The 15,292-nt window shown below is 35.4% G+C and overlaps 1 protein-coding gene across 11 annotated transcripts in view; it reads right to left on the reverse strand.

Moving 5' to 3' along the window:
- Positions 1-15,292, reverse strand: part of ANKRD28 (ankyrin repeat domain 28) — a 192,383-nt gene that overhangs the window by 23,361 nt on the left and 153,730 nt on the right. For all 11 annotated transcript variants that reach the window (XM_026496966.4, XM_026496963.4, XM_026496968.4 and 8 more), the window contains 6 exons: positions 14,633-14,711; positions 13,589-13,703; positions 12,240-12,322; positions 10,655-10,718; positions 8,717-8,785; positions 6,539-6,679 (listed from right to left, as the gene is read on the reverse strand). In XM_026496966.4, the coding sequence (XP_026352751.1) occupies positions 6,539-6,679; positions 8,717-8,785; positions 10,655-10,718; positions 12,240-12,322; positions 13,589-13,703; positions 14,633-14,711 (551 nt within the window). The remainder of the gene's footprint in view (positions 1-6,538; positions 6,680-8,716; positions 8,786-10,654; positions 10,719-12,239; positions 12,323-13,588; positions 13,704-14,632; positions 14,712-15,292) is intronic.

Raw genomic sequence — 15,292 nt, forward strand, 5'->3', positions numbered from 1 at the left:
GCTGGGAGCCTGCTTCTTCCCCTCCCACTCCCCCTGCTTGTGTTCCCTCTCTCACTTTGTCAAATAAATAAATAAAATCTAAAAAAAAAAAAAAAAAGTTTCCTTAAGGAGTATACTTGTTGTGATGAGCACTGGGTGATGTATGGAATCGCTGAATCACTATACTGTATACCTGAAGCTCATATTACACTGTATGTTAACTATACTGGAATTAAAAAAAGAAAAGACTGTAAAAAAAAAAAAATTCAAGTTTCCAAAAGCATACTGAAGCTATATAAAAACAAAAAAGAACTCTAAAGCAATGTAACTTATCTTTCAGTAACTGTATCATATATATATATGATGTATTATACATATACATAACTATATCATTTATATATCTAGATGTTGTCTATCATCTATCTACCTATCTACTTATAAGGGCCATTCTTTTCAATGCAAACATTATTTCTTTAATGCTGAATTGCTTAAAATCCTTTAGACCCCTTAGTTCCTCAATGGTAGCAAATCTCTACCCATTTAAGTGGGATTTTGGTATTTATGTACAGCTAAAATTATTAGTCAAACATGGTAAACTGGGTATTACTATGATTTAAAAAAAAACCCCAACAAATCTGACTCTAAAGTAACAAGAATGGTGTTTTTGGTGTTCATAAACTAGCTCTGAGGGCTAGTAGAAAGTGTTCCAGACAGTATATAAACTGTTTGTGTCCAGTTTTCTTTCCTAGGTGTCCAATTCAGAGGTCAGTGCTCACTGGAATGCATAAAAGACCTACAGGGCTGGAGGACAGTCCCATTGCTTTGTATGCACAAACATTTCACCCAAGGACATATCTTTTTATCTTTAATCAAGTTCTCTAGATGAGAGAGATAAAGCAGAAATAGTTCTCCAACTGAGACCTGAGTACAAGGCAGACTCTACCAGTGGAACAAACTATTTTAAGATAACTTGCTGATACATGAGTACTGAAAAAAAAGATTTATTTAAGGAAAGCAAAACTAGTAGGTAAGTTCATGTTTACTTTCTAAAGTAAGAGACCCATCTCAATGCATTTATAATGACTAGTCCAAGTATACAGCATTAAATGGTTTCAAATAATTTAAGTGTTATACATGCAGTTCTTAACAAATCGTATTATTTATTTTTTTACATTCACATTATTCAGATAACTGGTCTCCTATAACAAAACAAAGACTAAGAGTTGCTTTGAAATGATAAAATTCCTTCTATTGGCCTGCCTTTTAGATTTTGCTAAGCAGTATCAACTTTTATAACTACTTTGTGAGATAAAGCATTATCTTCAACAAATGGAAAAAATTACTGACACTCAGGAAAACCAACTCACCTATTCAAAATCTTTTGGCTAGCATATAGCAAAGCAAGGACTAAACCTTAGGTCTTCTCTTCACCCACTGTTCTCTTCATGCTACCACATACTTCAGCACAGGCGTTAATGAGTTAGAGTGATACTTTAACCTTGGAGCTTATAAAACAGTGAACCACAAAATTACTTGATCTTGAATATCTGGACCTCACATCTAATTTGCAAATAAGGTGGAGGGAAGAGGGTCTATTCTTTTTTTCTGATTGTAAGTTAACACACACTGATTTTATAAAAGCCAGAAAATCAAGATAGGAATATTCTCTTTAATCTCTCTCCTTTCCCCTAAACTAAGCTGTATGCAAAATCTGGAAGAATATTCATGGCTAAACAGCTAAATGATAAACTATACTTATTGTTACATACTGTTTATGTGTTAGACAAATTAAGTATCATTCCAATTAAGCACATAAGTTAAGTCAGAGTACATTTCAAACTATTATTAAATTTCACCTACTCTTCCCCTACCACCCATGAGTCCCATGGCTGGTCAGAATTCTGGGTAAGGACCACTCAGCCCAGGACAGGGAATGTGGTAGTGCTGCCAGAGCCCCCTTTTCCTCTACTCTGTCCCATTATGGTGTATAATAGTGTCTGTTCTTACAAAAAAATAGTAATAATAAAAAAATACAGCTAATCCTAATGAGAAGATTATAGGCACTATTCTAAACAATTCAGATATCCTATACCTCATTTGGCTATAGGTCAGACTATTTTCCCCATTTCACAAACAAAAGGGGCACAGAGATGTAAGGTAACTTGCCCAAAGTCTCAGAACAAGGGGCAGAGCCGTTATCAAACACAAAGTTATATACATAATCGAAATGAGTTATAAAAGGCTGCTGTATATACAGTCATATAAAAAAGTCAAATGTATTTCTCTATATCACAACAAAAGGAAATTTAAAGTCAGGTTTATTTTGGCAATAAAAATATTAAGTACTTAGGAATAAATCAAGGATTATAAAACTTCTAAACAAAAACTGTATGGGGATGCCTGGGTGGCTCACTCGGTTAAGCGTCTGCCTTCCGCTCAGGTTACAATCCCAGGGTCCTGGGATGGAGCCCCGAAATCAGGAAGCCTGCTTCTCCCTCTGCCTGCTATTCCCCCTGCTTGTGTGCGCGCGCTCTCTCTCTCTGACAAATAAAATATTTATTTTTAAATATTTTATTTATTTATTTGTCAGAGACAGCATGCGCACAAGTAGGGAGAGTGGCAGGCAGACAGAAGCAGCATCCCTGCTGAGGAAGGAGCCCGATGCAGAACTCGATCCCAAGACCCTGGGATTGTGACCTGAGCCGAAGGCAGACACTTAGCTGACTGAGCCACCCAAGCATCCCTAAATAAAATCTTTAAAAAAAAATAAATAAAAATAATACTTCTTTAAAAACCAACAAACCCCCCCCCAAAAACCCTGTATAATTCCATTTATATCAAATTCAAAGCAGACAAAAATATACAAAGCTATCAGAAGTCAAAATATGATCCCATTTTTGTGGAAAATGCCTACTATCACCATAAAAGTGGATCTCGGTGAAATATATCCATGTACTCATAAACACATTTATATATACAATTATATGAATTGTATGGAAAAGCATATACCAAGTCTTTAACTTTGATTAGACTATGATGGAGAAATAATCTCCATACACATAGAGAAATAGTCATGTTAACAGTGGTTATCTTAGGAGAATAGGCATGAGAAGGATTTCTTTATTATGTATAATCAGAAAAAACAACGCCAGTCTTCTTCTCTTATACACACACATGGGTATGGGGGCGATCCTTAACCATCTTGCTCAAAGCCAGACCTATTTCTTTTGAACTGGCAAAGAAAATTTTATTTATTAATATTTAACACATTAAACATGTTTCTTGTGGCTATGTATTTGAATCATGAATGTCTATGAAGAATGGAGGCACTGGGACACCAGAGTAACGCAGTTAGTTAAGCATCTGACTCTTGGTTTCGGCTCAGGTCATGATCCATGGTCATGAGATGGAGTTCCACGGTGGGCTCCGTGCTCAGCACAGAGTCTGCTTGAGATTCTCTTTCCCTCTCCCTCTGCCCCTCCCGCTCATGCTCTAAAAAGAATAAATTCATTAAAAAAAAAAAAGAAAAAGAATGCAGGCACTAGAATAATGGGAGTGACTAGAAGAATAAGTAGAATGAGTCAGGAAAGATTTCATGTATTTTTCATACATTTACTCAAAGTGAAGACCGAGAACATAGGCAGAAGAGTTGTAATTACTTATGTCACTCTTGAATAGCAGAAAACCAATGTCAGAGTGTCAAAAATTCCAAAATATAAACAACTTTCCCTGGGGATGCTACATGGGATTAGTAAATGATCATTAAAAAAAAAAACAAACCACAAATGCACATTACTGAATTTGAAGTTATGGGGATTTTGTGTCTTTTCTTAGAAAATATTTCACTTTCTTTGCCAGAAGTATGAATTAATCATGCCAGATTATTTTATTATCCAACTTATATACCTGGTCAGTTTAACTCAGAAAAATAAACCAACATTTTTGGTTTTGTTTTTTTGGGGGGGAGGTGCAGAGGGACAGGAGAGAGAGAATCTTAAGCAGGCTCCATGCCCAGCGTGAAGCCCCACACGGGGCTTGATCTCACAACCCTGAGATCATGACTTGAGCCGAAATCAAGAGTCAGATGCTTAACCAAATGAGCCACCCACATGCCCCAACGTTTTATCAATGTTTTAATGCTACTATTTAAGCTTCCAAAACAATCATTTATTGAAAGGATGCCTCTGGTATCCTAAAATGGTTACTATACCTTATAGCTTCCAGAAAGTTCTCAGGGAACAAATCACTGAGTCAATAAATGATGACATTAGACAGGACTGCTGGGATTCTGATACTTTAAAGAAACAGAGGCTCTAAGAAACAGTGCTAGAGGGGCACCTGGGTGGCTCAGTCGGTTAGGCATCCGACTCCTGTTTTCGGCTCAGGTTATGATCTCATCATGAGATCCAACCCTGTGTTGGACTCTGTGTTCAATCTTCTGCTTGAAGATTCTCTCCCTTTGTCCCTTCCCCTTTAATAAATCTTAAAGAAAAAAAAAACAGTGCTAGATTGTTCTGTACACATAATCGCATTTTTTCCCACAATTCTAAGGAGTACGTTTCTTTCTAATTTTACAGATAAAGATTTTGCTTGGCAATTACCTGCTCAGGCTCAAAGGAGTATAATATAGAAACCCCAAGATTTAAACTGGGTCTTTTGGATCCCAAAGCTCATGTTCTTTCTAGTACATCAGGCTGCTTTGTGTAGATACTGAGAATTACATGTTTAAGTAATAAATATCACTAACCTGTTGCTCAAAACAGTTTATATTAGGTGAGAGAACTAATGATTTTTATCACTTCAGTGCTAATACATTTCTACAAAAAAAGTAGGTTGGTTTAAAACAAAACCACAAATCCCAAAAAGTATGGGTTGAGCATCGTTATTCTCTTGATTTTTGCAAAAGAATTCAGGTTTAATGTAATTATCTAAGGGCAGGAGGACCTTGGATAATCTCTATGTGCATGTGTGTGTGTTTGTGTGTGTGACTTCTCAGTGGAATTTGTGTAGATCTAGTTGAGCGACACCTAATAACTAGTGTGTGGGAATAGTGGTAAAGGATTATTGGTGGTGATATACTCATTTTAGGTTTAATCTATTTTAAGAAAATTTATAAATCAAATCCTGAAGTTATAAAATTTATACATCAGAGGATGATCTACTTACCCAAGTATACCAACATTTTTTTAGTAAGATTTTACTTATTTATTTGACACAGAGAGAGAGAGAGCACAAACAGGGGGAGCTGCACAGGCAGAGGGAGAAGCAGGCTCCCTGCTGAGCAGGGATGCAATGCGGGGCTTGATCCCAGGATCCTGGGATCATGACCTGAGTCGAAGGCAGATGCTTAATCAACTGAGCCACCCAAGCACCCCACCAAAATATTTTCTTATTTACAGAGTCTTTACCACAGATTTTCTTTAAAGAGCTACTATCTATAAAAACATACATCACATAATTTAACTTCTCCCCAAAATCTATCTATACCTAACTACTCTGGGTATGTATGAAATTGTACAAAGTGATATATTCTTGTAAACAAAAAGTAGATTTTACTAGTGCTTTTGAGATTAGAGTTTTAGCTATGAATCCAACATAACAAAGTGCTACTGACAGAAATGGCTTTGACATTAGTTACAGAATTTATAATAAATTAACATTTGTGAATAAGACCCTCAAATTTTGCTTTGTATTTTGAGGGTAAAAAGCAAATATTAAAAACCAAAGAAACAGTTCTATGTTAATTAAAACTTCCTTGAAGTATATTTTATAAAATCCTCCCCTACAAACCACTCTTTGTTTTTCCCTAAGGGTATTTTTGCTCTTAGATGACACACAGACACATGGTGAATACCATAGACTGAAGAGCTCTGTCTCCAATAATTTATTTTCTTCCAAGAAAGCTATATATATTAAGGTACTATAAATGGTTCTGATCAACTTTAGATGAATATTAATTATAAAAATAATTTACACATCTCTTATTCTTTTGTTCGTATTTAGGCATTCTTGGCCAATATTCAGTTATTCCATTATCTCATTTACTTATTTAAGCAATATTCAGAACAACTAAGAGCCAGATTTTGCCAGTTTGGTTACTCCCTTTTTGGATACCAATTTATAAGGATCTCTTACAAATATAAACTCTCTACCTCTGATGGACATTGGTATTCCGATCTCTCCCCATCTTCCGTTGGCATTGTCCACATCTCTTCTCTGTCCCTTTCCCTATGATAAGCTCAAAGACTGCTCCCTCTGAGAAGTCAGAGGGAAAAAACATGGAGGTTACATTAAGATGCACTTTTGGCAGGGAGGACAAGAAGAGGCCTTTATCTTTTTTCTACCAGATCACTCAATAAGGCAGGTTGCTGAGTAGAAATAGGCAGTAAACTATGATTTAGGAATAATTATGAAACCAATTTATTTCCCACACTAGAGACTCAGGAAAAGACAACAAAAAGTATAAAAAGAAAATATAAATTTGCAATAAAAACAGCCATCCACATGAAAAATGCTGGTTTACAGAAATAATCCTTCATTCTCTCCGCATGATACTTACTTGCCATCTGTGTCTGATGTGGCTGCATAGTGCAGGGGTGTGCATCCTCTTTCATCAAGGTCATTCACACTTGCTCCTGATCCCACAAGAGCAAACAGGCACTGGTAATTGCAGTTGGCAGCAGCATAGTGCAGCGGAGATCTTTTGTGCCCAAGTTAATGTAAGAAAAATAAAAGCCAGGGACATACACCAGTAAACAAGAGCACAGCTGACTCTTACTCGACCCAGTTACAAATACTGTATTTATAGTGAGCCTGAGATTGATTTCTACCATATACTAAGTCTTTTGGAGGGCTGGACAGAAAGCTAGCAGGAGAAAGTAAGGTGGCAAAGAACTTCTAAGAATAGGAAATTATGATAGAAACACAGATTATTTCATGGTCCCCACAGAAACGAGTCTAGTCTTTTGAGTGAACTACAGACACCTTCATATTCTGCTCAGAAACTTTTGAAAACTTTCATTTTAACAAAGCTTCCCTTGTACTAATAAAAATGTTTCACAGTACAGAGGTAGAAGCTTCTGTTCATGTCTCAGGAGAGGAATGAAGGATAAGAGAAATATAGAAGCATTAAATAGAATGCCCTATTATTCTATCAACCATACAAGTAAAGCTGCATAGTAATATCAGGTTTCTCAAGCAAAAATTGCATAGTTTTGAAGATTGTTCACTATTCAGAAGACCTAGAGTACTGTTTTTAATTTCTAAAGACTGAATATTTGTAGCCAGTTTCTTCCCAGTTACTGAAATGCAACAGACTGTTACTAAAATTAGGAGTCCCTGTCTTTGAATTGCAACTCTATGATGATTCCATGACTTTTCATTTAAAAGAAAAAAAAAAAAAAGGAGAAGGAAAAAAACCAGAAAAGTGAAGGTAAATTCAGTCTAGAGTCTTCAATTTTTTCTAAAACATTTACCTAGTGAAACAATAGTAAAACATAATTTTACTTTACTGGATAACAGCATGGTATAGTAATAGCATTTTAAGAAATACAATTAACCCTGAATTACTTTCAAGCTTCTAAACTCAGAATATGCTTCAGAAGCTCTCTCTGCTATTTGTAGTAAAAATGCTTCAAGTGCTGCAAATTAACTAATATAAGATGGACTAACGTACAACTATAAAAGCCAATTAACTGTAAAAATATTGCACCACAAAGCCAAACAAAGTGACTTTTGATTTTGCAGGTCATTAGTTCCTTTTATTAGTAGGCTTATGAGAACAGTCTATACCTCAAAGTAATTATGGGGTCAGTTTTTTTCTAATATGCATTTCTGATTTCCTACCATACATAATTCTGTTTACTTCTGCACTGACCCCATCACATGCACTGAACATACATCCACGCATTTCCTTCTGACACACACCCTTTGTTATACACTTTGATGTAATTCTCAAACTCGTGACCCACAATTTTGCTCACATTGCCACCTCTATTTTTTTTTTAAACCAATTCAAACTGCCTTCAATCCTTTCCTCTATGGTTTTAGCACATGCTGGGTCAATTCCCACTCTAAGTAACTTAGTAGATACTGGTGGCTTTAAGTACTGCTACCGTAAATGCTAGTCACAGTGAGAATGAGGATTGGCTAAAAGACTACAGAGGGATTCTGTCACTTCACAGGTGTTTTCCTACCAGTCATACGAAGGGGTGTGTGTAGATGTGTTGTTAATGCGTATATGTATTTGTGGGGATTTGAGGAGGGAAGAACTAAAGTTTCATATATTTGTTACCTATTTCCTTCCTATTTCTAGTGCTCTGTAACCAAATATGGGCAGTAGAGTCTCTGACAATGAAATGACTTGGCGGCACGGAGAACTATACTACTGAGTTCTAGGTCTTGTGAGTTTCTTGAAGGAACACAGGTACCATGGGGTTTTACACTTCCATGGTATAATTATGGGAGGAGGAAGAATGATATCAAGAAATACAGAGGTGCTTATAAAGTAAAGCTGTGGCTGGCAGCCTGGGGCTGTGGCAGGGGCCCAAGTGGAAGAAGACTGTGGATAAAAATGAATATTTAGAAGTCACTGACTTATTTGGGCCTCTCAGTGAAACATGATCACAATGCAAAAGATGCTGAACTGTTAATTTTCAGAAGTCATTTAGAAGGTCATACAAGTCATTAAGTGAATAACATTAATTATGTTCCATAGAGGAATGGCATCACAGCCTACCTCCCAAATTTGTCCTTTTTGTTGAAGTCTGCACCAGTATTCAGCAGAAGGTTTAGGCATTCCAAATTCCTATTCAGGGAAAATACAGTTAGAAGACTTAACTGTCAATAATTTCATAACGACATTGGTAGCACGTTTTCAAATGAAGACAAAGTGAATAAAATGACATAATTTAAATTACTTTATAAGAAATAAAACATTAAAATTCATCGTATCTAGAATTTTAAGAAGTTATGTATTTACATATTGGCATGTGGATAGGAAATAACAAATGAATTATGTTGTCACTATTTAAAAGAAAGTTCACACTTGTAAGAGAGTTCCTGAGAGTCGGTTAAGTGGCTGCCTTAGGCTCAGGTCATGATCTCATGGGTCCTGGGATCTAGCCTGAGTCCTTGGGCTCCCTGCTCAGTGGGGAGTCTGCTTCTCCCTCTGCCTTCCCACACCCCCAGTCCCCCTTAATGCTCACGCTCTATCTCAAATAAATAAAATCTTAAAAAAAAAAAAAAAAAAAAAGAGTTCCTGAGAGTTTTTAGGAACCTTTAAAACAAACTTCAAACAACATGCTTTTAACAGAATGGTTTATTTTTATTTTTATTTTTTTAAAGATTTTATTTATTTATTCGACAGAGAGACAGCCAGCGAGAGAGGGAACACAAGCAGGGGGAGTGGGAGAGGAAGAAGCAGGCTCACAGCGGAGAAGCCTGATGTGGGGCTCGATCCCATAACACCGGAATCACGCCCTGAGCCGAAGGCAGACGCTTAACCGCTGTGCCACCCAGGCGCCCCTTAACAGAATGGTTTAAATTTAAATGGTTTTTAATACTAAATTAAAAGAAAATGGGTTAAAAAAAAATCAAACCTGAAAATGTTCCAATTTGCTTTCCCTTATCTTCTCCTATACTATAAATGCTTAGATGTTTCCTTAGTTAAAATTACAGGGGAGTACAGCACATACACAGGTCTTTCTGTACTTTAATTTTCAAAAACCTGAACATCATTACTACATTACACTAGAAACTGTGACTGCCACATAATCGGATAGTTGTATTGTCTTTTGTCCCTCCCTCTGGAGGTCAGTAATATGGAAGCTGGGTTTCAACTGGAAGGTTCTTTGGTGACCTTGTAAGAACAAGATGACCCAGTCACATGTTCACAATCCATCTCTGCATCTGAGACTGGCCTAGTGGTAGTCTTGGTTCAGTGTACTTCTCCTCCGAAACCACTGGCAATATTTAAAGAATGATTATTGTAATAAAATTCTTGCCAATTTTATTTTTGTTAAGTCACCATGAATTAAATGGCTATTTTAGATTTAGGACCTTATTGATCAGAAACATTAGATTAGCAGCATGCTTCAGAGACCAAAGAGTATTAATTGAAGGTAGTTGTCTATTCAAACCAAGAGCCTAGTTTCCCCTAGTAGTAGTATTTAAAACTTAGTCCAAAATTTTTCAATCTCAAAAATTTTCTTTTTCCTATATATTAGCCCTGAGTAGAGGCAAGACATAAACAAGCATCGACATTTTCCCCCCTAAAATTATTATTAAAAAACCCTAAACACCTTTCAAAGAACATTAGTATTACTCAGAACATCCCTAAAGTTTTGTTGCTCTCATTTGAGGACATATATTCATTTATCCAGAAATAATTTTCTCTCATAGAAAGTAATACTTCCTTTTACAGTTTTGTTCCACCTCCCCCACAATACTTCCCTTTACAGTTTTGTTCTATCTCTCCCACTCATAAATTTATAACATAGGTGGAAGAAGATAGAAAAAGCAATTTCTACTAGTCTGGACTTTCTTCTCCCAAACCACTCCTATTATGGTTTGTTTTCTATTTTAAGGCAGCCTAATAAAGAGAAACGAAGATAAGAGAAAAAACTGACATGACGAGCTACCTTCTTCTTAAAAAAGTAAAAATTTGTTAACATACCCTCCAGCTGCAGCTGCGTGTAGACAGGTCCTGCCAAAATCATCTGGGGTATCTATATCAAATCCTGTAAGCATGAATACATCTTGTATAGTATCATAAATAAGTCACTTCACATTAAAGTACTATGTCAAGAAATGTCAAGTATCACATGCCCCCCAATCTCAAACAAAACTGAATTACAAATAAGCACAAAATTATTGAAAATAGATTTATAATGTACAATAATACCAAAAAAAATTGCCTCCAAAGGACTGAGACTAGTTTTAGGATAAGTGCTGGAGTACTTGTTTAAAAGCCATAGGATGCAATGGAATATTATTCAACAATAAAAAGAAATGAAGTACTGATTCATGTTGTAATATGGATGATCCTTGAGAACATTTGGTTAAGTGAAAGAAAAGACCATATCTTGGGTGATTCCATTTCTATGAACTGTCCAGAACAGGCAAATTTAGAGACAGAAAGTAGAGTAATGGCTGCTTAGAGAGGGGAGGGAGGAAACGAGGAAGGGCTGCTAATGGGAGGATGAGAATGCTCTAAATCCGACTGTAGTGGTGCCTGGGTCGTTCAGTTGGGTTAAGCATCCGACTTTGTCTCAGGTCATGATCTCAGGGTCCTAGCATTGAACCCCGTGTCTGGCTCCCTGCTGAGCAGGGAGTCTGCTTGTCCCTCTGCCCCTCCCTGCCACTTGTGCTCTCTTCCTCTCTCAAATAAAAATCTTAAAAAAAAAAAAAAAAGACACAAAAACTGTTTTCAAAAGAAGCCATACATGCTTTACTACCTGTGGATTATTAACACTGAGGAGAAAGTTCAGACTTCTTTCATAGATAAATGGGTTTGTGAATACTTGTGGACATACATACACTTTTAAAAACTTAAAGCAGAAATAACTTAAAAAAAATCATTAAGAAAAAACTCAGAAGTATCTGTCTCACACAATATGTTAATTTTTACCAAAACTTTCCTATAATTCTTTCAGTAATCAAGAGTATTAATATACAAAGTATGTTCAACTTTCTTAACACTCTAAGAAATAGACTATCATTTAAAATCAATTAAATTATATATACTCAGTAATTCTATGCATTTAATAAGGACCACGGTTTTGTAATATTTACAGAAAGCTATAGATCCTGTTTTGTTTCAAACTGACTATGATTATTATATTATAATGCAGTAATCAGATATGGTATAAATAATTTCACAAACCTGGAAGATAATAAAAGAATGGCTATCAGCTCCTGAGAAACATATAAATGAAGATATTCTGTTTCTAGACATAAGGAGATGATCCAAGAAAACTACCATTCAATGAACAGAAACTACTCTAGAAATATTCCATACCCCATTCCCCAACTAACACACTGAAGGAAATCCTGGAAAATTAAAACCTTTCCCAGATGTGAAGATAAAACTGCATCTTAAAATTAAAAAAGACCCAACATCTTCTAAGAGGGTTTAATGAATGATTCACACTTGGACATATCTACGGTTTTGGAAAAGTAGGATAAAGAGATTGCATTAAAATGTGGAGGGCTTTGGGGAAACAAAAAAAGGAGACTCAGTCTACAACGGTTCCACTTACCAGAAGAAAGAAGTTTCCTGCAGCAATCTGAAAAACCACTTAAGGCTGCCAAATGGAGGGGGAACATTCCATGTATGCCACGCCTGAAGCATAAGTAAGACAGTAACCCTCATTATAATACAAGAATAATACAATCATTTAAATAAATTACAAAGAAACTAAAGTGGAAAGATAATTAGATGAGTCAAAACCTTTAACATTTTGAAGAGCAATTTGGCAAAAGGCTGAAGGTGGGCACAGCTTATTTATTATCCAGCAATTCTCTTCCAGGAGCAGAATTTTTCAATCTTGGCACTATTGTCATGATGGACTTTGTTGGGGGTGGGGGTGGGGGGGCTTCCCTCTGCACACAGGATGTTCAGCAGTGCCCCTGGGCTCTATCCAAACTAGATGCCAGTAACACCCTCCTCCCTAAGTATGACAACCAAAAATGTCTCTGGACATTCGCCTAAGGATGTGAAATCCATTACCCCCCCCTGCCCCGCCCCCGGCCAGTGAGAATCATTAACACAACACAAAATGTTCAAGAATGCTCACTGCAGTAATTTTTTTAAAATTGGAAGCAACTTATGTGTGCAAATAAGTAGAATGAATAAACTATGAAATCTTTATACAATAAATTTTATAAAATGAATGAACTACAGGTATTTGTAGCGATGTGAAAAAAAGTCCAAATTTATATCTACATATAAATCTAAATCAAGAGGTTGCAAAAAAGTGTACAGTAGCATCACATTTACAGAAAGTTTAAAAGGTTTAAAACATGTTAATGAATATATATAATAAATGTAATAAAATGTAATAAAAATATAAAGACACACTTAGGAATGATTAACATCAATTTAAGTAGGGTGTTTACTTCTACAGAGCATGCAAGAGAATCCATCTTTCAAACAAAATCTTTACAGAGAAACTTTAATATATAAAATAGACAAAGTGAGCTGTTTTGACCAAAGCAGGGCACAAAAGATCTACAGACAGTATTACCTGAATGAAAAAGGAAAGCATTCAGTATATAAACTTTTTTGGGTCTTTTATTTACTTTTAGATGAAAAATAAATAGATCACAACAATGAAAAGCTCTGACTAAAACTGCATATTATTCATAATCTAGAATTCACTGCGGTAAAAAAAATAAAATAAAAATATACTATGCTGGCTTACCAAATGAAATCACATTAAATATTTATTCTAGCACATTATCCACACAAATAGGAAAAAGCTCAAGCAATTAGTACCATATTGGGCACAAAATCCATGCTTCTACTTGAAATTTCTAGAAAATTGCAATTCCCTTCCATCTGTGTTTCCCTGTCAGCACAGCTATCAACACTGTGGTAAGTACTTACTTTGCAGTGTCAGCACCACTTGTAATAAGAGTGTTGATTAGCAGCTCATGGCCGTACCTTGCTGCTATGTGCAAAGGGGTGTTTCCATTTTTATCCTCACAGTCGATTACCGCTCCTGCAATAAATAATGTACTATCAGATGCTGGACTATATTAAGATCAAGTCAAATCTATTACATGGAAAGTAACATGAAACACTATTCAAGCATAAACTAATGGATATAGTGATTTAACTAGGTTTCATTCATAGGACATTTATTGGCCACACACTGAGGTCACAGATTTTACACTTAAAAACAATTTCGTGAACTAAGCATAAGCTTTTAACAGATTTTAAAATGATAAAGGGTTCTGGGGTCCAGTAAGTTTGGAAACCACTATATTAAAACAAAACTAAACATATTTCTTTAGAGCAAGATTTCAGAGCCTTAACGCACATACTCTGTCCCCAAGATTGTATGCAATGCTTTAGGAATTATTGGATCACGAAAACTACTACTTTCTCCTTGCAAAACCGTAATAACTATTATCTTGAGGACTACTAACAAACAATTCCTTGGAATATGGCTTCGGAAACACTAAAGAAATGTACCTAAGAGTTTTTATTGAAAGGTTTAGCTTGCCTAGTACTAATTCAAACACAAAAGAGTACAAGTTCCAAAAATAAATCAAAGTCCTAAAAATAGTTCAAAATATCCAAAAGGGGAAAAAAGATAAATGCAACAGAGTTTTGTTAATGTACAATACAAATACATACTGTGGTGGTAAGGCAGTTTTCTATTTAGCAATGCTTAAAAAAAGCCCACACCAACTGCTAAAGAAATCGTATTTATAATTCAGGTGAAACAAAACAAAAATAAATGAAAAACAAATTGTGAAAGATACATAATACATGGCATTTTATACTCTTTATTATTTGATTTTCATAAGATCTGAAATCAAATATTAAAAATACATAGACAGCTACAACAATTCCTTAATACCATTCATTTTGTGGATGTTTTTACTACATTTAAGAAAAAAAACAAACAGAAATACTTTTTACCACTCTGGATAATAGTTTGTGATCTGGAGAATCTACCGTGGAGGGCAGTCATGTGCAGTGGGGTTTTCCCATCCTTGCTCTGAAATAATCAAATAAAAGAGATTTAAAATTATTATTATATCTGTCATATGTAACCCTTAGTTTTATTTTGAATATCCTCTTGCATCTTTATCTTGTAAAACCATTATTCAAGCATTAAATTTAGCTCAAGCCTGTGGAGGTAAAATAGCTGTTCAAAATTAGGAACTTTTTTTTTTTTTTAACGTATGGGTATTATAAAGCACAAGTATACCAAAAAAAAAACCCTCAATGCCTACAGTTTACAAAAAGCTCTTCACGGTAGGTACAGTGTAATCTTGGTATCATTCCTAGTACATAGGCGGGAAAACTGCAGCACAAGGATATTAATGATTCAACCAAGTCAGTAGTGGTACAAGTGGCATGTGTTTCCCACCTTTCAAAAATTTCACATTGCTCCAATTCTTTCATTCTAAGAAATGCTGAATCCCTCCTCAACCAAGGAAAAGTGAATGTTAGAATTAACTTCAGCCACTATAAATCACTTTAAAAACTTCATATATTTGTTTATAATTACTTGTAATAAATATTGTTAGCCTTTTTCTCAAATTACTTAAAATAATCATACTGGCTGGGCATGTG

This window comes from Ursus arctos, unplaced genomic scaffold (genome assembly GCF_023065955.2).
Source record: "Ursus arctos isolate Adak ecotype North America unplaced genomic scaffold, UrsArc2.0 scaffold_20, whole genome shotgun sequence".
Lineage (NCBI taxonomy): Eukaryota > Metazoa > Chordata > Mammalia > Carnivora > Ursidae > Ursus > Ursus arctos.